The 20,968-nt window shown below is 53.8% G+C and overlaps 7 protein-coding genes across 7 annotated transcripts; all 7 read left to right on the forward strand.

The window, feature by feature from the left end:
• Positions 1 to 367: 367 nt before the first annotated feature.
• On the forward strand, positions 368 to 3,578 carry CLAFUR5_11324 (Importin subunit beta-5; the record flags this gene model as incomplete). The annotated part of the gene is made up of 3 exons (XM_047910472.1): positions 368 to 2,733; positions 2,785 to 3,027; positions 3,077 to 3,578. The coding sequence occupies 3 exons, from the start codon at positions 368 to 370 to the stop codon at positions 3,576 to 3,578; spliced, it is 3,111 nt and encodes a 1,036-aa protein (XP_047765416.1).
• A 909-nt stretch (positions 3,579 to 4,487) lies between these two features.
• Positions 4,488 to 7,208, forward strand: CLAFUR5_11325 (uncharacterized protein; the record flags this gene model as incomplete). Its single annotated transcript, XM_047910473.1, has 1 exon — positions 4,488 to 7,208. One exon carries the CDS (start codon positions 4,488 to 4,490, stop codon positions 7,206 to 7,208), a length of 2,721 nt encoding a protein of 906 aa, XP_047765415.1.
• A 1,219-nt stretch (positions 7,209 to 8,427) lies between these two features.
• CLAFUR5_11326 (uncharacterized protein) lies at positions 8,428 to 11,139 on the forward strand (the record flags this gene model as incomplete). The annotated part of the gene is made up of 1 exon (XM_047910474.1): positions 8,428 to 11,139. One exon carries the CDS (start codon positions 8,428 to 8,430, stop codon positions 11,137 to 11,139), a length of 2,712 nt encoding a protein of 903 aa, XP_047765417.1.
• Positions 11,140 to 11,469: 330 nt separating this feature from the next.
• On the forward strand, positions 11,470 to 12,171 carry CLAFUR5_11327 (uncharacterized protein; the record flags this gene model as incomplete). The annotated part of the gene is made up of 1 exon (XM_047910475.1): positions 11,470 to 12,171. One exon carries the CDS (start codon positions 11,470 to 11,472, stop codon positions 12,169 to 12,171), a length of 702 nt encoding a protein of 233 aa, XP_047765773.1.
• A 176-nt stretch (positions 12,172 to 12,347) lies between these two features.
• Positions 12,348 to 13,091, forward strand: CLAFUR5_11328 (uncharacterized protein; the record flags this gene model as incomplete). Its single annotated transcript, XM_047910476.1, has 1 exon — positions 12,348 to 13,091. The coding sequence occupies one exon, from the start codon at positions 12,348 to 12,350 to the stop codon at positions 13,089 to 13,091; it is 744 nt and encodes a 247-aa protein (XP_047765410.1).
• A 394-nt stretch (positions 13,092 to 13,485) lies between these two features.
• CLAFUR5_11329 (uncharacterized protein) lies at positions 13,486 to 15,276 on the forward strand (the record flags this gene model as incomplete). Its single annotated transcript, XM_047910477.1, has 1 exon — positions 13,486 to 15,276. One exon carries the CDS (start codon positions 13,486 to 13,488, stop codon positions 15,274 to 15,276), a length of 1,791 nt encoding a protein of 596 aa, XP_047765409.1.
• A 564-nt stretch (positions 15,277 to 15,840) lies between these two features.
• CLAFUR5_11330 (Sulfite reductase [NADPH] subunit beta) lies at positions 15,841 to 20,892 on the forward strand (the record flags this gene model as incomplete). Its single annotated transcript, XM_047910478.1, has 3 exons — positions 15,841 to 16,150; positions 16,265 to 20,808; positions 20,863 to 20,892. 3 exons carry the CDS (start codon positions 15,841 to 15,843, stop codon positions 20,890 to 20,892), a joined length of 4,884 nt encoding a protein of 1,627 aa, XP_047764962.1.
• Between the last annotated feature and the right edge of the window lie 76 nt (positions 20,893 to 20,968).

Below are 20,968 nucleotides of genomic sequence, written 5' to 3' on the forward strand. Positions count from 1 at the left end.
TGTGGGCGTGTCTTGAGCCTCACATGGTATATGAAGGCTGCCGAGCATCAGATGATTGCCTTCGCATCAGCCTCACGAGCAGGACACAGCTGGTGAGTAGGCATGTGATGTGGTGAATGAACGCAGAGTCAAAAGTGAAGTCGCCGTCCTGGCCATTGACGCGTTTCCGAGGCACAGACCACAGCCCCACACCGTGTGTTGTTCGCGTTTGAAATCATCGTCACTCCCGATCAAAAGACCACAACAATTTGAACAGTCACCTACGATCACGACACCTGCAGTACTTGAGCTCGACCGCGGTATACTCAACGACTTCAGGTGGTCCATGTTATACGAGGTACTGAGGCACTAGGTACTAGCCACATCCATGTCCGCCACCATGGAGGAGCAGCTAGTGCGTCTGCTTACTGAGACCACCTCCGCCCAGGAAGGAACCCGGAAGAGTGCCGAGTCGCAGCTCAAGGAGCAGTATGGCAATCCAGACTTCCCTATCGGCCTGGTCAGTGTTGGTGCGCACAACGACGTCGCGCTTGATGTCCGCCAGGCTGCGTTGCTGTACTTGAAGACATTTGTACTCGCCACTTGGTCACCACAATTTGACGAGTTCCAAGGACAGCTATACGCCGATGATGGAAAGAAAACACAGATCAGACAGCGCCTTCTCGAGCTGGCTGTGAGTGGCCGCGATGAGCGGAAGATCAAGAGTGCCGCCAGTCTGGTCGTCAGCAAGATAGCGACGGCAGACTTTCCGGACGAGTGGCCAGATCTGCTCCCAACAGTGCTCAACGTTGTGGCTACCGGGGAGGACTCGCAACTACATGGGGCTCTGAAAGTCCTTAGCGAGCTCGTCGACGACTGCTTTACCGAAGAGCAGTTCTTCAAAGTTGCGCGAGATTTGGTGAAGGCCGTCTACGATGCGGCTATCAACGAGAACAGGCGGCCGACGATCCGCGCCCTGGCTGTTGCCGTTTTGCGGTCCTGCTTCGACACTTTGGAAATGCTCATGGAAGACCACAAAGCCGCGGTCAAGGCTTTTACTGAGGAGGCTCTTGGAGGTTGGGTGCCGTTCTTTCTTGAGATCCTTCAGAAGCCACTTCCAGCAGATCCAGCGACTCATCAGTCTAGCGGCGACAGCAATTCCTCCGAGTCCTACAGGGGCTTTGTGGCACTCAAGCTCCAGGTCGTGAAGGCACTGATGCGTGTCCGCAACATCTTCCCGCAGACATTATCACCACATAGCCCAGCTCTTTTCTCGGCGACATGGCAAGAATTGCTTACTCTTCAATCGCAATACCACACTTCTTACATCGAGCAAGACTTGCAGGGACGGCTCGAAGATGCTGATGGTCTACCCTACACTTTGGACTTCCTCGTGCTGGAAGAGCTTGACTTTATGCAAGCCTGCCTTCGTGCTCCACCAGTTCGCAAGGAGTTGGAGCAGCAGTTACAGCAGTCACAGAGCATAGCAGGCTCCTGGATCACTGAGGTCATGAAGATTGCAGTAGCTTATGCACAGATCACAAACGAGGAAGAAGGGCTGTGGGACATTGATATCAACGTCTTCCTGTCCGAGGAGGTCAATGTAACCGCCAACTACACTCCACGATCTGCTTGTGGTGATCTCGTCATCAAACTCGGAGAGTGGCTAAACAATGTAACCGTCGAAGGACTACTTGCCTATACTCGCACCTTGTACGCTGAGAACGCAGGCTGGAAGGCTAAAGAGGCTGCGCTGTACCTGCTAAACCAGCTTCTTGGCGATTTTCAAGATGTGGAGAGGCAGATCGGATCAGAGTCAGCCAACGGATATGTGGACTTCATCAAACATGCCATCCTGGAAGAGCCTGTCTTTCTTCGCGCAAGAGGATATCTTGTTGCCGGTAGCTTGACACGAACGTCAGGCGATGCGCTGCAGCAAGTGGCGACCTCATTCATGGAGGCGTCCTTGCAAGCGATCTCCAACGATCAGTCTGAGATTGTCAAGGTGTCGTGCATTCGCGCTATTCAGTACTACCTCGCAGCTCTGCCTTCCAGCATCACTCTCCCAAGACAGCCGGGCATCGTCGCAGCACTGTCCGGATTCCTCAACTCCCAGGACCTCAGCGATCTTACCGACAGCGACGATCTGCTTATAACACTCATCGAGACGCTCCGGGATGTTATCCTATTGGACCCGACAACGTGCTTGACGGGCGGCGGTATCGACCTTTTGTTCACAGTAGCAAGTCAAGGCGCGGCCAACTTTCAAATCGCTATGCTGGTGACGGAGACTTTCGAGGAGATCGCAAGTCAAATATCCGAGAGAGGCAGCGACGCATATGTTCAGCTCGCTACGAAGGTGCTTCCGTCCCTTATCGGCGCATTCGACATGGCTACACTCACGGAGGAGAGTGATCTCGCAAATCTGGCTGCCGAAATGCTATCAGTGCTTGCGGAGAACGGCTCAAAACCACTTCCCCAAGGCTTCGTCAACACGGTAATGCCTCGGTTGAACAGGCTGTTGATGGGATCGGATGACGACGAACTATTGAAGAGCGCGACCTGTGCCGTGAAGCACATGCTACATCACGATCCGGAACAGGTATTCAGCTTCCAAAACCAAGAAGGCAAGGGAGGCCTCGAAGTTGTGCTCATCATCGTTGATCGACTATTGAGTTCAGCGGTCGATGACCACGGTGCCGCCGAGGTTGGAGGACTTGCAGCAGAGTTGGTAGAGAAGGCTGGCTCGGCAAGGTATGGGCAGATATCCCGCTACATACGCAACGCATGCTAACAGATGGATAGGCTCGGGCCATATCTTGTGCAGCTACTCCGAGCTGTAGCGACTCGCCTGGCTACCGCTACACAAGCACACTTTATTCAAAGTCTGATTTTGGTGTTTGCGCGCCTGTCGCTGATTTCCGCCGACGAAGTGGTTGGCTTCTTGGCAGATGTGCAAGTTGGAGATCAGAGCGGCCTCCAGATTGTCATATCGAAGTGGTTGGAGAACTCCATCAACTTCGCGGGCTACGATGACATCCGCCAAAAGTGAGTTGTCCATGGGCTATATCACATGAAGGATGCTGACATTTCGTAGTATCGTGGCTCTCTCCAAACTATACGAGCTACATGATCCCAGGATCGCTCAGATCCAGGTCAAAGGGGACATGATCATTCCAAAGTCGGATCGCATCATGACTCGCTCTCGTGCGAGACAACAACCGGACCAATACACTGTGGTCTCGGCGCAGCTCAAGATCGTGAAGGTGCTCGTGGAGGAACTGCTTTCAGCGTCTGGAGCCGCACGCAGCATCGATGCAGCAGCCGCGGCAGAGCTGGATGATGACGAGGAAGAGGGTGGCGATTGGGAAGACGACTCAAATGACTTCCTTGACCTCGGCACTGGCATGAGCAAGTCTCAGCTCATGGCGTACGGAGCTGAGGATAGTGCGGCGTACTCTCGCAGCAGAGATGACGAGACGCAGGCATATCTGCTGGACTTCTTCAGACAGCAAGCGCAGAAGCCAGAGTTTGCAGGGATCTTTGGTGCCTTGAAACCAGAAGAGCAGGAGAAGTTGCGGAACATGGAAAGCTCGTAGGCGAACGAAGACGTGAATGTGGACTTTGGGGTTTGTTTGCATAGCAGAAAAGCATTGCTGGCGTCAAAGTTGCGCTTGATGCGCTCTCAGTAGATGATGAGATACCCGAGTGCAAATACAGATAGCTTTGTCAATCGTTTCCACTACAGTACCACTGCAGACGGATCTCGTGACCGCGCCAAGACTGCTCAACTTCGACTTCACGCGTTGACGCGACTTTCACTACTCTCTGCTTTACCTATCACCAAGATGTGATATGCCGTCTCTGCAGCGTCGAAGACCCTGCCATCAAAGGATAACGTGCCGACAACTCGCTCGAGTACACCGCTCCACTGGGGGCGATGAGCATCCGCCGAGCCGCGAAGCTACCTGCCCTGAACGACAATGAAACAAGACCTTATGAATGGAAACGCGATTGGCATTCGATCTCAGGCAAGAGCGGAGGCTGAATGTCAATATAAGATCATGGGATAGTCACGCTACGATGGCGAAACCAGCACGAGCAGCGTCCACATCGTCACGGCATGGTCCACCATGCGGATGGTGAGAGGACATCTCGCCAAAGCAGCGCGATGATGGGTATTGGTGAACTACTGATGAGAACAGCAGATTGGTCTCGATTATGTGTCGCATGCGGCAAGTGAGTGGTCTACCGGAATGCTGCACATCGTGGCCGAATACGAGTTGTCATTCACTTACTTGCAAGTTATAACGCATGTGCTCGGCTTCGGTTCCTTTCCTTGCAACCAGTCAAAAGTCATCACACTCTTCAACAGAAGTGCTCGTACTTCAGGCTCAATCGGCACCGCAATATTTCCACTCAAAACTCCCTTTACGCGGATACAGTACTGACATCTTCTATACTGTGCACCACTTTACATTGCGAGGATCAGCGACAGCCGACCAGATATGGCGCAAACAGTCGCATTTACTGGACGCTATGCGAGGTACAAGAAAAGCACGGATACCGTCCTCGACTGGCTAGCGAGGACGGCGAGTACTTGCTGCGACATCGCAAGCATTGTAGCATCACTTCAAACAGCGGACAACAGACGCAAGATCGCCAAAGGCTCTACTGTAATCACACTACGTACAGCCGAATTGGTCAGGCTTGCGCAAGCAATCGCGGACGCTGACCCTTCCATACCCACACCTTTGACCATCCTCGAGACCACTCGAGATGTTATCCGATTGCGACAGGACGTTGCCGCGGACTACGCCATGGACTCGATGAGACGCCACTCCACTCTCACCGAAAGTGATCACGGACACAAGCACTTTATCGCCGTGCTACAGCAAGTCCACGATATCCTGAAACCAAGCGCGTCGACTGGCGCTGCACCCGCACCTCCAGCCAAATCTAATAAACGGAAGAAGAAATCTGTCGCCACCACGGAGGACACCACGAATGCCTTCGCCAGACTCCAAGTCGAAGAGCCACAGGCCGTCATTCATGTCGGTCCGAGCAAGGCCTTCCCAGGACAAGCGCCAGCCGATGACTACACCCGAACGACTTTCAAACTCGACAAGAAGGAGGAGAACGCCAATATCGCGCTCATCTGCCACTTGCAAGACTTGCACGACGTGCGCATCCTTGTGAAGGAAGCTTGGATATCCTTTTCTCGCGGAGAAGTATCACTCGTTTACGCAAGTATGGTGACTGAGGTCGCATTTGGTTTACTCAGATGTGCTGATGATCAGTTCACTACACTCAACCCGAAACTTGCGGAATATCGGCACGTACTTGATGCACTGGGTGTACGATGCGCTAAGTCGGACCACGATCGAGGCATCATGTTCGTCATGAGCAATGATGAGACCGCACCACTCAATGAAGGGGTCGCCGGCCTAGATCTTTCTGAGCTGTTGTGCCCACAAGCTTTCTTCCTGCTGCAAGATCACATTAATCATCAGATGGATCTTTCTACGGCATCACAGAAACAGGAATTTGCTGCCCATAGAGCGACCATCAATTTGTGGTCCGAGACTCATCCTTTCGCCAAAGTTCTTCTGAAGAACCCTCTTGGAACCATGATCAAATGCGGCGCGGAGTTACGTCTCAACGAGATGATAGCAGGCTTGCAACGCGGATTCAAGGAGGGAAAGATCTGGACATGGTCGACCGTTGCGTGCCAGACATATATGGACATTTCCGATGTACTGGAGGGTAGTGAGAGTATCGGCGTTGGCTATCTGAAGGCAGCACTACAAGACTGCTTGGACCTCGAAGCGCCGAGCAAGGCTTTCTTTGAAGGTCTATCGCGCCGCACACCCGCCGGGGATAGTTGGCCAGAATGGATGAGCGGCGTGGCTGAAGATGCTCGGAAAGCCTTGCGCCAGATAGACATGCCCAAGGACACGTACTTCAGTGCCGCTCGTGGTACTGCAGGATTCACCGAGCAAAAAAAGGACTTCCAAAAGACAGTAAATCGCTGGACTTCCGGTTTGGAATCGGTTCTGCCGACACTTGCAGGAGGTTCAACATTCATGCTCAAGGAAGCCCTGCTCTCGACTGGATGTTGCAATGCCAACCATCCCAGCCTCCCACTGCATTCAATGGCTTACCTGTACAGAGCTGGCCGACGACTAGGTATCATTCCTTGCGACTGGCCTGACATGGAATTCATGATTGCCAGTCAAGCCTCTGTTGGTCCGCTCGTGCCCAAGCTAGCGGCGGACTGCCAGCTTGACCGTTATCTGGAGGCTTTCAAGGTCGCCACAGGGCTCAGACCAGACATCGATGGACACTTCAACCGAGAGACTGTCGTAGACGTGTATGGCAAAGGAGTCCCGATCAGAGTCGGTGCTGAGTTTTGTGCTAAGGTCGTCGAGAGCATTACGGCGCAGAAAGCCAGCTCTGTGCAGACTTCGATGGGCAAAATTGTGGAGATCATACTTCACGATAAAGCTCATACCAACAAGCATAATAAGACATTGGGCAAGCAAATCAACCGAAACGACACCGCATCTAATCAACGCGAATCGTTCAGTCCAGTCGAACTTCCGACGGTATTCCAGACTTCGTTTCGGCGAGACGAACCCATCTTGAACTTCGATTATCACGGCTTCATGCTCCATTGCCATCAGCTATGCGGGGAGGTCGCCGATGCTATCATTTCCTCGAACACATTTGTCTTCGACGACGGGCTAGTTACCTCTCTCGACGTCGAAATGGGCACCGAACGCCTCAACGAGCGGCCACATGACGTGGCATTGGGTGCACTTCTTCAACTCCAGAGTGATCTCGCAGACCCTGAAGTCTTGAAGCAATCATTCTGGCCCTCAATCGCGTCCGTGATGGAGAAGACCATCAAGAACGATGGAAAGCGATTCATGAAAGCCGCGAACGACCAATCGAGTGGACACATCCCGAAGAGTCTACGTCGTAGCATTGGCAAGAAACATGCAGACTGGCTAAAGAGTAATGCCAGCAGAGCCTTGCTACTCAAGCCAGCTGGCACCAAAGTGGCGTTCACAGGCAAGCTTGTCACACTCTCGCACCCGGCTTTGACCTTGGCAAAGCTCAATCAAGTTGGTAGTGGAGATGGACATGGGACTGTCGTGCCTGGCTTCATGGTTAGTGATGGAGCTGGAGGACATTTCGACCAACACGTCATGGTGATGTGGTGAAGTTGTGTCAGCGCATAGCAGCACATGGCACGGAACATGGCTTCGCAAGGATCTGTTGACTGGGCCTAGTGATGGCGGAAGGCGTGCAGTTTGGGTGTGAATCTGGGAAGGTGTGGGTCATGAAGCGGTTGTACAGGCTGACAGCGCCTTTGATCAGCCCCACGTCAATTGTGTTCATTAGTTGCGGTATCCGTAGTTCCATCATGCTCGTGATCTCGCTGTATCTTGTACAGCATCGCTGTCTCATCTACCATGTCATAGTGATAGGCCATCAATCGCCCAGTAAGCGACCCGTCACCGTGCACACGCTAATCTATTTGAGGCCAACTTTCACACTTCTTGCCCACCTCATCTCGCACCATATTTTCCATCGTTTGACAATGTTGGCCCGGTATCACAGCGACGACATGATGCGAAAGATCAGTGGGAGTTCTCTAGCTTTGGGGCTGATCTTCGTCCCTCCGGAACTGCCTTCCAGCACACAGGAGAGCTCCAGTGCGACTGCCCTTGTCGACATGCTCTATGAAGATACATACATCGATGCCGGGATATTATGCTGTTGTAAAGGAAAATATGACCTGCTTTGAGGCTCCGGGAAATCGACACGATGGATCAATTCGGACAAAGACTTGACACCCTTTCAGACCTCTGGATCTACGAGCGAACGGACTTGAACCAGCCACGACTAGTTCCACACATGGGTCCTACCTATTGAGCAAACACATTGGTAATATGAAAAGGACGTAGAACGAGCACGACAGAGTACTGCCTCCAACTTCATTACGTATATGCAGCATTCTGCTTAGTATAACGCCAACTCCCTCTGGCCTGGACATCAACTGATGTGCCAGTCAAGAAGATCACCGGATCTGGATCTCCATGGCCCTTCGATATGGCTACTGCAGCCAGCTTGACCCTCTGTATGGCTCGCAGTGTCTTGTGTGGCAGCCCTGGCCTGATAATGACTAACAACAAAGGTCGGGAGTGAACAAGGCTACAGTGGTCATAATGCCGACACAAAGGTATTCACTTCTCACAACGAGCGACTCGCCAATGAACCCCGAGATCAACAAGATTCGGGTGTTGCGGTGGGCCGTCCGAGACACCTTTCTCGGCAATTCCCGTCGATCTCTTGTGAGCTGCTCCAAACATTTCTAGCCACCAATGCCGCAGACTTCAACCCAGCAAGCCTTGTCTGTTCGACCTGCCTTTCCACGATATGTCGCATTCTCTGTCGGTGCCGTTAGGGCTGTCCACCATTGACTGCACTGATGGTGACAGCACAGCGACGGCTAGACCGCGAATCAATGGTCGATATCAGCGCTACAAAGCCAACACAGACAAGCTAATCACATGGTTGGTCGAGACTGCGAACAGACAATGCGATGTAACTCGGCTCGTACGATCGCTACGCGGGCAAAGGGATTGGGGCCAATATGCGAAAGACACGATCTTCGAGGTACGTGCAGCAGAACTTGTGCCCCTAGCACAAGCCATCATCGCCGCTCGCCCTCTCGTCGGTATTCCTGCTGGTATCATGACAACAGCGAAGGACGTCATTGTCGGCAGGCAGAGCTCCGCGGACAAGTATGCCAGGAGGTCGATGAAAAGGTTCAGCGCGCTTTTGGACGAAGACATAGCGCACCAACATTTCATCGGCGTCCTACAGCAAGTCCACGATGTTCTCAGTACGTCACATCAGCATCGAACAGATCAGCATGCTGTCGACCAATATCGCGACACGTCACCCACAAGCACTAAGCGTATCAGCTCCTCTCCAGAGCCTGAGCGCAACACCTTCGACCACTCGACATCACGCGACTCTGCTACGATCAATAACGAGACCACTGCCACCTCGTATATACATAATCATGCTCCCCTTGATCTTTCAAAGGCAAGCTTCAAGCTAGAGAAGCAAAAGGACGACCGACTCTTTGCCTTGTGCTGTCACTTACACGATCTGGGAGATGCTCGTGCTATGATCCGAGATGCCTGGGTACAGTACATGGATGGAAATTTCAGTTTCCTGGCAGCCAGTATAACCACTGATGCAGGCTTTGGGCTGATGCGGTGTCTCGACGATGAGTTTGCGGTGCTCAACCAAGAGCTCGCGACGTACGAAGATATCCTGAACTTCCTGCATCTCGACGTGGTGTGGTACCCTGGAGACAAGTGCGTTCTCATTGTCAACGAAGGATACAACAAGGAAAACCTCACTTTCGACGCCGGTCAGAATGTTACCGAGCTGTTGTGTGGGCCGGGAGCTCTCACCGTCAGATATCACGCTGCTCAGATGAGGCATTTCCAGCCTAAGGACCGGAAGGGATCTCAAAAAGAAAACATATCGCATGACTGTCTCGCTCAGTGGAGTCGATCCCATCCATTGGCTGAGACTATATACTCCAACTGTTTCTTTCTGTTCGGAAAGTTGCAGACTCAAGATCGTTTCGACGACTTCATCTCTGCCTTTGTCGATGTCGCAAGTTCCGGTCAGCGACGAACTTGGCATGTTGTGGCCACCCAGACTTACATGGACGTGTTTGATATCCCAGGGATGAAGAAGTCTATGGGTATGGATACACTCAAACAAGCAGCATCCATGTGCCAGACAACGCATGAACAGATCCACGAGTACTTCAAGTCCCATCTTGCTGAGATACTTGGAGCTAAGCATGCCATACAGTGGTTTTTGGGTGCCTCTAGAAGCACGCACAAAGCCATGAAGGTTTCTGAGTCTGATCACAGCGCCCTACGTTCTGGTAAGATGCACTCCGCGAAGTTTAAGGCGCAGATGCAAGTCATGAGGGAAAACGTCAACAACTGGACTCGTGGCTTGGAGGATCAACTCCCAACGTGCGCTGGGAGCTCGGCTATTTCTATCAAGCTGCTCATGCTTGAGGAGGGCGTCCGGTCCTGCAACGATAACATTATGGTACATGCGATGGCGTTTCTCTACAAAGCTGCCCGTCATGTCGGATACGCAAACCTGAATTGGCCAGACATGGAGTTCTTGATTCAGTCTCAACCTAGTGGGAGCTCTTTCGCCCCTGGCAGCACAAGAACTACAACACTTTCAGGGTTGCTGAGATCTTTCGAAACGAGCGCCGGGATCTACATCGCAGCTCATACTGGCACGCCCGCGGCGCCTGATCCACTGCGCAACGGCAGGCCAGTCCGCGTGGGAGCCGATTTTACCTCGAGACTTCTCGCAGCCCTTCATGGTGACGGCAAAAGCTTCGTCTCTCTCCCAACAACCAAGCTCGTGCAGATCCTTCTGCATCAGGTCACCTCAGCAGAAGAAGCGACTCAAGAAGCCAAAGGCAAGGGACAAGCGTCGCAGTCAAAGACGTACAGCGTGTCAGAACTTCTTGCAACCTTCATGTCATCCTTCAAGCAAGATGAACCAAATTTGAATTTCAACTACGCGGGTTTTTGGATCGACTGCAGCCAGCTCTTGCACGATATTGTAGGGGCACTGAAATCTCACAAGAGCATGAAGCCGAGCGACGTGGCAAGATACGTTGAAAGTTCGGACGGCCCCCGAAGGTTTGCACACTTCACACTTGGCGAAGCTGCAGCTGCTCAGGATGATCGGGAGTTGCTGTCCTTGTCGCTTCTAGCAGCTGTCGGGCCACTCATTGACGCTCACATCGAGAGAGACGGGAATAGCTTTGTCAAGGCGGCGTACGGGCAGTCGAGTGGGCATTTACCGAAGCAAGCATGCCCGCACAATGAGGTAGACTACCCCTCATGGAGAGCGGAAAGGCTGAAGGAGGCCATGACGATGGCAAGCGAGGAAACACACGTTGCCATCTCAGGAGGTCTGGCAGTGCTGTACCATCCTCGCCTTACGCTGGACGATCTTGAAAAAGCCAGAGCGGACGAGAAGGAGGAAAGGGAATCGATGTTGCCCGGCTATATGCTTCGCTAGGACTCTGTCGATGATGGAATCAATCTGTGTACGCCCGCGAGGAGGAGCAGGGGTCGTTGTCAGAATTGGACCTACTGCTACAAGGCTTTGCTGGACGGCCTTTCTTTCTCGGTGCATCAGTGAGTCTTCACATTTCAAGGAGGATTCGGGGCGACATGCCCCGACGTTGACCTACTTTCCTCTTCTGGAAGCTAGAGCCGCCATTGGCTTTCGTCATATCCTGCCTCTGCATCACACGATGCCGCCATCGTGCATGGGGCTATGCAACATCACGTCCAGACTCTGACCTCTTGTTGACCACTTCGATTCCATCCCTCAGGTATCGCCACCATGCTTCACCTTTCATATCTGGCCCTTGTGGGCAGCGCTCTCATGACCACAACGCTTGCCCACAGCACAGAACGCAATTCCCACTGGAAGACGTTGAACAATCCAGTTGTCCACGACGTTAACTCGACAACCTTCACTATCACCACCCCTCCAGCAACAGATATCTGGCGACCCAATGTCACGGCCGACAGCTTTACAGCACCCTACGTATACAAAGTCTGCAAGACTGCTGACTTCCAACGCATCTCGGTGACCATAGATGCCTATTGGAAGACGCAGTACGATCAAGGTGGAATCGCAGTTGTCCTTCCTTCCAGTTCGAAGCACCATGGCTCTCACAAGAACGGTCGAGAATCAAACAAGTGGATCAAAACCGGCATTGAATACTACCTTGGAGCGCCGCAGTTCGGCACTGTAGCGACATATGCTTTCTCAGACTGGAGTCTGAGTCCTGTCAGACCGGAAGGTAGCACGGCTGGTAGCTTTCTGCTAGAGAGGAACACAAATGAGGCGTGGGTATACACCAAGACAGAAGAGGGACAGTACCCGCTAAGAAAAGTGACTTGGGCGTTCTTGGAGGGAAGAAGTGACGAGGACGCGGAGGTGTGGGTGGGAGTCTATGCTGCAAAGCCGACGTATACAGAGGGCGATTTGAACGAGGGGCTGGAGGTGACGTTTAGGGATCTAGTGGTTGAGTGCTAGGTGGACTAGGCGCACATGTGAATGAAGCTTCGCCGGTGTACCTTCTGGCTGTCACGAGTCCTTACTACAGTTGAGCATACGTAGCAAACAACATCCACTCCTCGTGCCAATCCACCTCGTGAACGACGTCTAGTACACGCTTTCCCACATTTCCTTCCCTTCACGATCAGCACTACATGGCCGCCCAAAACCACGTTCCCGCACCTGGAGCGAAACCTACACAGATCCCATCCGCCAACCCGGACTCAGTATCAGACCCAGAATCCGAAGACGAAGACCCCTGGATCTCAACCTGTATCTGCGGCTCCTCGACACCACCCCTCGACTCAGCTGGCAACACTTCCCCCGAGATCATGTGCGACGTCTGCTCCGGCGCCACCGAGCACTGGCAACACAACGTCTGCATGGGCCTTCCCCTTTCCGAGGAAGAACTCCCGGATCATTATGTCTGCCATCTATGCGATGCGGAGGTGGTCGCGTTGCAGCGACTCAGAGGCGAGGGGAAAGTTGATTTCATCGGCAAGTGCCATGAGGAGACCAGGCAAGCGTTAAGTAGGGGCGAGAGGATCTGGGGGCGGAGGGTGGAGAGGTGGAGGAAGGAGGTGTTGATGATTAGGAGTGGGGTTCTAGGGGCTGTGGAAGTGGTGGGGGATCCGAGGGTTGCGGATGTTAGGGTGAGGAGGAAAGTGAAGGTGAGGATTTGGGTGAGGCCGAGAGAGGAGAAGGCGGCAGGGGCTAAGGCGCAGGCTCCGCCGGTCGGTGAGAAAGAAAGAAGGCCGAAGTCGAAAGCAGCGGTACGGATGCCGACGAAGGTGAGGAAGAGAACAGTGTTGGAGGAGCCAGAGGTTAAGCCTGTTAAGAAGGCGAAGGTGAAGCCGCCGAGGAAGAAGGCTAAGCATCATGATGGTAAGTCTTACTGATGTATGCTGGAAGGCGCCGATACATCGACCGTCATAGATATTGGTAGGTGACATTGCGCCTCGTGGCCGTCCTCTTTCCCAGCCTCGTGGCCTTCTACCATAATCCCCTTACCCATCCCCGGCTCCAGGCGCTCTTACACCGCCCTGATCACCACCCCAATCCCCCTTCACAACCAACCGCGCCGCATCCAAGCGGCCATGGCAATGAAGCGCAGCAGTCACGGCGCATCACCAGTTCGCATCATTCCCCACTGGCAAACCGTCGCCGCATTCACCACATCATGGCACATTTCTTCTTGCTGCGACTTCATTCGCCCTTATCATTACAACAAATCGCACTCGCTCCTGATACGGGTAATTTCTACCTCCACCGTCACCGTCAGTCGCTCACTCCATGTCCAATAATAACTTCACCTTCTTCGACCAATTCGACTTCACCAAGGGCTTTGCGGCACCCGATCTTATGGCGGGCTTTGCCCAGGACGATCAGAATCAATATATTGACCCTGCGCTGCTGCAGCTTGATGCGCAGAGTGGTGATGGCGCAGGCCAGGTGTCGGCGAGTGTGGGTGTAAACCCGCAGCCCGCACTTGACGATGTTGACTGGGATAACTTGCTCAGGGACTTCCCGAGCCACGACGACGAAGGCACGCAAGCCATTGCTGTACTCCCCGAAAAGCCTCCATCGGAATCTGTTCAACACCATACAATACCTCCCGGATCGAGCCACAGCCCGCACTTCGGCCTCCAAGTCGATCGATCACAATTCGATCACGATCTCACTAGCCAGTCATTTCAAAGAACTGCAGCCTCCGCCAGATCTCAGGTGCAGAATCTATCTCCCAACATGCACCACATCCCGAATCTCGGTCGTGCGCCAGAAGGTCACTACAGCCCGCCGTCCTGGTCGAACCAAGTGCCAGCTTCTTTGCGCACACCTCAGATGCAGCAAACTTTCATGACGGGGCACAACATGACACAGAACAATCCGTACAGTAGCCCTGTGCATTCTATCGAGGCTGAACATCAGCAGTACGCTTCGCATCAGCAGCGGTTCACGCAGCGGCCGATACACGGTCAATACAGCCAGGTCCAGCAGGGCTATGTTGTCCGTGATGTTGAGCAGGACAGTCCAGGCATAATTCATCAGTACAGCCCAGGCCCTGAAGCCTCTCCCGATCCAGAGTATTCTGATGCTGGTAGTCGACGGCCAAAGGGCAAGGGCAGAGCTCGCGACGGCTCAACGCCGCACGAGAACCCGCGCTGTCTTGATTGTGGCAAACGGTACCGACTGACCAAGAGCGAGGGCCGCTGTTCACGTTGCGCAGACAAACACATTCGGAGATTGGCCGGTCAGCAACCGCACACTTATGTCCTGGATCCGTCAGTGCCAGACATTGCCACCGCGAGACAGATTGTGAGCCCGCTAATTCCAGGTCGAAACCTCTGCAATGACGACTACCACCGGTTCGCAGGTCAAGAGAACCTTTGGGTGGAGCGACTTCTGCAAGCTGTCAATGTCGTGCAGTCGGAGGCGAATGATGGCAGTGTCTGGGCACTTCGGCAGCAGACATACCTCAACGAAAAGGCCGAGCTCGAGAAAGGCTACACCGACCAGCAAGTCACTGCCCGACTCCGCGCTCTGTACCAGGAGATCGTCAACTACCACGCGGGCGGACCAGCAGTGTATGCAATAGGTGGCGACAACGCAGGCTACACCGACAACCGCATCCTGACATTCTCTAAGCGCATCAACATGATATGCGGAATCATGGCCAACAACAAGCGAGTGGTGATGGACGTTGTCGAAGGCCGCGGTGTCCAGGGTCTCGTTGCTAACCCGGAGGTGTACAACCGTCGGAAACAGTCAAACAATAACTGCAACGAGGAGAAGAAGCGTATCATGGAGAAGGGCAAGGAGGTCGAGGGTGTGACGCCTGGACCGAAGACCAGGAAGCGGAGGAGGACTGCTGCTTCGATGGAGCCTGATGTGGACGGGTACGAGCCGGTCGAGACTGAACATGCCCAAGCTGCTCCGTCTGATGGCCTGAGAAGAAGTCCTCGTTTGGCGGAGCAGCTGGAAAACGCTCTTGCCGATATCGATGGTGTGGAGCGCGAGGGCTTGGGGGATGATGAGTACATTCCGCTTCAGGGCTACTCCGCGGTCAACGGTGGCTACAGGTAGGCAGGATGCCACCTCCACTGATCTATGGTCCCCTGCGGTCGGAGTTTTCTTCGCGCCGTTGGCGGCTTGTCTTGCTGCCGCGTGGAAACATCGTCTCGGCGATATTTTTGTTGATTCTGTGATTTTGAGCATGGCGGCAATGTTCCATGTACATACTGGCGAGGTAGTGTTCGCTAGAGGAACAATGTCAGCCAGGGAGGCCACGGAATGGCAAGTCGTCTTCGATGCCATGTTATGACAAACGAAGCAGGAGTGACACACTTCTTGACGGTGTTGTTTTTGCCATTACCGAACCTCGTGTCGAGGAAGCGGCGGAAATGGGGCTGTGACAGGCATGGCCAGGGTTTTGCGGGCGGCCATGGGAGGTCCCTGTCAAGTGTGGAGTAGCAACGTGGTATGCGCGTTGTCAGCGACCACGACATCTTCGACAAGCACAGCATTGCGGACCATTTGGTGCAATAGAAGTGGTCGTGTATAGATACTGCATAGTAATCATGCTGCGGCTCCGCAAGCAAAAAGCGGCACGATCGAACGCCTCGAGCCTCTTTGTCTTCACTCTTTCACATGGGGGCGTGCACAGATGGTGCATTTCCGGCCGATGGCGTGATCAGGACTCGTCTCCGTGCCACTCATACGCGCTGCTTACCTCGTGCACGTGACTGCAACGGCGAGCGGCCAGAAAATCTGCCATGTCTCATGTCTGGCGGGCCGAGTGCGCTCTGGAGTGCTTTGAATGACATGTACACATTTCCTGACCGTCCGCGCTTGCTTGCCACCAGTGACTTGTCTTTTGTTTCAGGCGGGCATGCAGTAACGTCCTCTACACCTTCCCCAAGAGCCACAATGGCTTCCATCCAAACAGCTGGCGAGGCAGGTCAGTACCGTCTAGCCCACTACGCGCAGAGACAATGGCTGTTGCTCTGCACCGATGTTCCATCCGACGACGCAGCCGACGACGGTATGACATGCTGACATATACCCAACGCAGTGGCCCGCATTGCCTACCTGTCTTCAGATGCCATTGTCGACGTTCGATCCTCCCTCTCCACCGGCAGCGAGTTCTCGAAACACCTCACTTCATACGCGAGCAAAGAGGCGTCGAGCATCATCTGCAAGGCCACGCCGGAGGTCATCCCAACACGCCATAATGCAGACCCATTGCTCAGTGTGCATAGCCTGGTTCGCCATGGCAAGCTCACGAGCGTTACCACAGACAGTGGCATACTCGTGAAGAGCATTCCACACTTATACAAACTTGCGCAGCACCCAGTCGTGCTCCATGTAAGCTTGCAGCCAACCGGCTACCCCGACTATGCCGATATTACGAGTGTCCGAAACACTGGCTTCGCCTTCATCCAGAGTGCATCGCTGCAGGAGGCACAAGATTTGGCATTGACAGCACACGCCTTGGCACTCCGAAGTGGCCGAGGTGTAATCCACTTCTTCGATGCATCGAACAGCGCGCAGGATAGACCCATTGCTCCAGAGCAGCGCGAAGTCGTGTCTCAGCTGTTGCCCGTTGATCTGGCACGGCAATACCAGGCGCTGAAGAGCGATGACGCGAACATATACGTGAGCGAGGGCCGGACAACACAAAGACCTTCCCCCGGAATCGAGCTCAACAGCAGCTCAAATGCCGCCAATGTGCCAACCACCAACGGCACATCTGGCGTCACAAGCCCGCGGGAACCTTCAACTGCCTCCAACTCCTCCTCAGAGCGAAAGGGCAGCAGCTCTGGCGTGTCGGAGGCGGAGTCGGCAACAACAGTAGAGTCTGAGCCAAGACCTGTGCAGTCTGAAGATGTTGACACTATCTGCAAGAGCATCTGGTCAGACATCAAATCGCAGACTGGGAGACAGTACAGCGCTTTCAACTACACCGGACCCGCGAACGCGACCAATGTACTTTTCCTTTTTGGCAGCGATCCAGGTCTTTTCAGCGCGGAATTCGATGCTGCTGCTTCCAAGGACTTCTTCTACAACGTTGGCCTAATAACACCTGTACTGTACAGACCTTGGCTCACAGAGCGCCTGATAGAAGCGCTGCCAAGGAGCGTCAAGCGGATTGCCGTTCTTGAGCAAATCAAGCGCAAGACTACCAAGTGGGGACCAGTCTTTCTTGACCTTCTCATGTCTCTGAAGTCCAGTTCTGATGGACCAGCTCCAACTATCGTTGGCTACCAGTTGGGATACATTGAGGGCTCAACTGTGACACAGGCACTTAGCGGCATTTTCCAGAATCTCACCGCACAATCTCCCATCCAGAACCTCGAAATCGGCGCACACGATGGTCCAGAGAGGCAGAAAGAGCTAGCGGCGAAGCAGCCTGCGCTGGAGAACGCATACATGAAGATTCTCGATCAGCTTTTTGATCAAAGACTCTACATTGCAAACGCGCTCAAGTCCAGCAACACCGGCATCACCGATCAGATTCGCGCAAGCCCGGAATTCGGCTTTGGCTCTTTGATCGCGAGAAAAGAGCACCGGAAGAGATTCGTATCAGAGGTGCAGGCCGCGGCCAAGACTCGAGACTTCACCACAGACGCGCCACAAAAGTGGTTGTCAGACTGGGCACTTGTTGCTGAAGAGAAGGAGAAGGCGAACAAGATCGCACCAGAAGTTGTGGCCAGACTTTCCAACGATGGCTCTCCAGCTGCGTACAAGCTACTCAGCTCGAAGGGCCTATTCTTCAAGGAGTCGCAGTGGCTTGTTGGTAGTGATGCATGGGCATACGATCTGGGCAACAGCGGTGTTCACCACGTCCTGGCCAGCGGCGAGAATGTCAACATGCTCATTGTCGATTCCACACCATACAGCGAGCGTGCTGCAGCCGATGCTGCTCGGAGAAAGAAGGACATTGGCCTTTACGCCATGAACTTCGGCAATGCGTATGTTGCAAGCACTGCGGTGTACAGCAGTTATACGCAGGTGCTGCAAGCCATGATGGAAGCCGAGCAGTTCAACGGACCATCTGTGGTGCTTGCTTACCTGCCCTACGAGTCCGAGAACGACAACCCGATCAAGGTTCTGCAAGAGACGAAGAAGGCTGTCGATCTTGGATACTGGCCACTGTACAGGTGGGATCCACAGGCTGAGAACCGCAACGAGGAGAATTTCAAGCTTGACTCAGAGCGTATCAAGGAAGAGCTGAAGGAGTTCCTGGCAAGAGACAACAAGCTCACCCAGCTGATGAGGAGACATCCACAATTCCACTCGAACCTCTCCGAGTCGTATGGCTCTGAAGTCCGAAAGGTGCAGAAGAGGAAGGCCAAGGGCGCCTACGAGGCACTTCTCGAGGGTCTTCAAGGCGCTCCGATGACTGTCCTCTTCGCTTCAGATGGTGGAAATGCCGAGAACCTTGCTAAGCGTCTTGCCAACCGCGGTAAGGCCCGTGGCCTCAAGACATACGCCATGGCAATGGACGACTACCCGATCGAGGATCTCGGCACCGAAGAGAACGTTGTCTTTATCTCATCCACAGCTGGTCAGGGTGAGTTTCCACAGAACGGTCGCAACTTCTGGGAAGCCGTGAAGAACTCTACCGACATCGACCTGGCTGGCGTCAACTACACTGTTTTTGCGCTCGGTGACTCGCACTACTGGCCGCGCAAGGAGGACAAGCACTACTACAACAAGCCTGGTAAGGATCTCTACACACGCCTCGCTACGCTCGGAGGAAAGCAGATCGTCGACTGCGGACTTGGTGACGATCAAGATCCAGACGGCTACCAAACTGGCTACCAGGAGTGGGAGCCTAAGCTCTGGGACGCTCTCGGTGTCGGCAATGTCGAGGGTCTTCCAGAAGAGCCACCGCCAATGACAAACGAAGACATCAAGATTCAGTCCGAGTACCTTCGTGGCACGATCGTCGAGGGTCTTGAGGATCCTTCCACTGGGGCTATCAGTGCAGCGGACCAGCAACTCACCAAGTTCCACGGCACGTACATGCAAGACGACCGCGACCTTCGTGACGAACGCAAGGCACAAGGTCTCGAGCCTGCCTACAGCTTCATGATTCGTTGCCGATTGCCAGGTGGTGTCGCTACGCCAGACCAATGGGTACAGATGGACGACATTGCACAGAGTCTTGGCAACGAGACTATGAAGCTGACTACAAGACAAACATTCCAGTTCCACGGTGTCGTCAAGGACAAGCTCAAGCCAGCCATGCAAGCCATCAACCGCGCTCTCATGACCACAATTGCTGCCTGCGGTGACGTGAACCGAAACGTGATGTGCTCATCACTTCCCGAGGCCAGCAAGCTCCACGGTCAAGCACACGAGGCTGCCAAGAGGATCTCCGACTGGCTCCTTCCAAGCACTTCCGCATATCACGAGATCTGGCTCAAGGGCATGGAGGGCGAGAAGGACTACCAGGTCTTCGGTGAAGCCGTCAAGAACTTCAACGGACGCCTAGACGACCCGGAGCCCATGTACGGCCCAGTCTACCTGCCACGAAAGTTCAAGATCACGATTGCTGTCCCACCTCACAACGACACTGATGTCTACGCTCACGACATCGGTCTTATCGCCATCAAGGACGACAAGGGCGACCTCGCCGGATTCAACGTTCTTGCTGGTGGTGGTATGGGTGCGACTCACAACATGAAGAAGACTTACCCACAAGTCGGTCGCATGTTCGGGTACGTCGACAAGTCCAAGGTCCACATTGTCTGCGAGAAGATTATGCTCGTACAGCGTGACAACGGAGACCGCAAGAACCGCAAGCAAGCTCGTCTGAAGTACACGATCGACCGCATGGGCGTGGAGAACTTCAAGGATGAGGTCGAGAAGCTTTTGGAGTACAAGTTCGAGGAGCCAAGACCATTCAAGTTCGCCAGCAACGTGGACACATTTGGCTGGCTCAAGGACGAAACGGGCAACAACCACTTCACCATGTTCATCGAGAATGGCCGCATTGAGGACACTGCTGAGTTCCCCATGAAGACTGGTCTGCGAGCAATCGCCAAGGCCAACAAGGGTGAATTCCGTCTCACTGGTAACCAGCATCTTATCCTTTCCAACATCAAGGATGCCGATCTTCCTCAGATGAAGGAGCTATTAAAGAAGTACAAGCTCGACAACACCAACTTCTCTGGTCTCCGATTGTCATCCTCCGCTTGCGTCGCTTTCCCTACCTGTGGTCTCGCCATGGCAGAGTCTGAGCGTTACCTTCCGGAACTTGTCACCAAGCTCGAGGGTACCCTTGAGGAGAACGGTCTTGGCCGGGAGAGTATTGTCATGCGTATGACTGGTTGCCCTAACGGTTGCGCACGACCATGGTTGGCTGAGGTCGCTTTCGTCGGCAAGGCGTTTGGTGCTTACAACATGTACTTGGGTGGTGGCTATCACGGCAACAGGCTGAACAAGCTGTACCGGTCATCGATCAAGGAGGAGGAGATCCTTGAGATCATGAAGCCTCTGCTCAAGAGGTATGCTTTGGAACGAAAGGATGGCGAGAGGTTTGGCGATTTTGTCATTCGGATCGGTGTGATTGTTGCGACGACTGATGGGCAGAACTTCCACGATAACGTAAGTCATCACACCCGCATGGACTTGACGAGCTATACTGACAAACACATGCAGACCGCAGAAGTCGAAGAAGATGACGAGTAGACTATGGCAATCGGTGGGTCTGTTAGCGCGTGCACTGTTAGCATTGCGAAAGGCGTTGCATAGCGGGCTGGAGTTC

This window comes from Fulvia fulva, chromosome 8, assembly GCF_020509005.1.
Source record: "Fulvia fulva chromosome 8, complete sequence".
Taxonomy (NCBI): Eukaryota; Fungi; Ascomycota; class Dothideomycetes; order Mycosphaerellales; family Mycosphaerellaceae; genus Fulvia; species Fulvia fulva.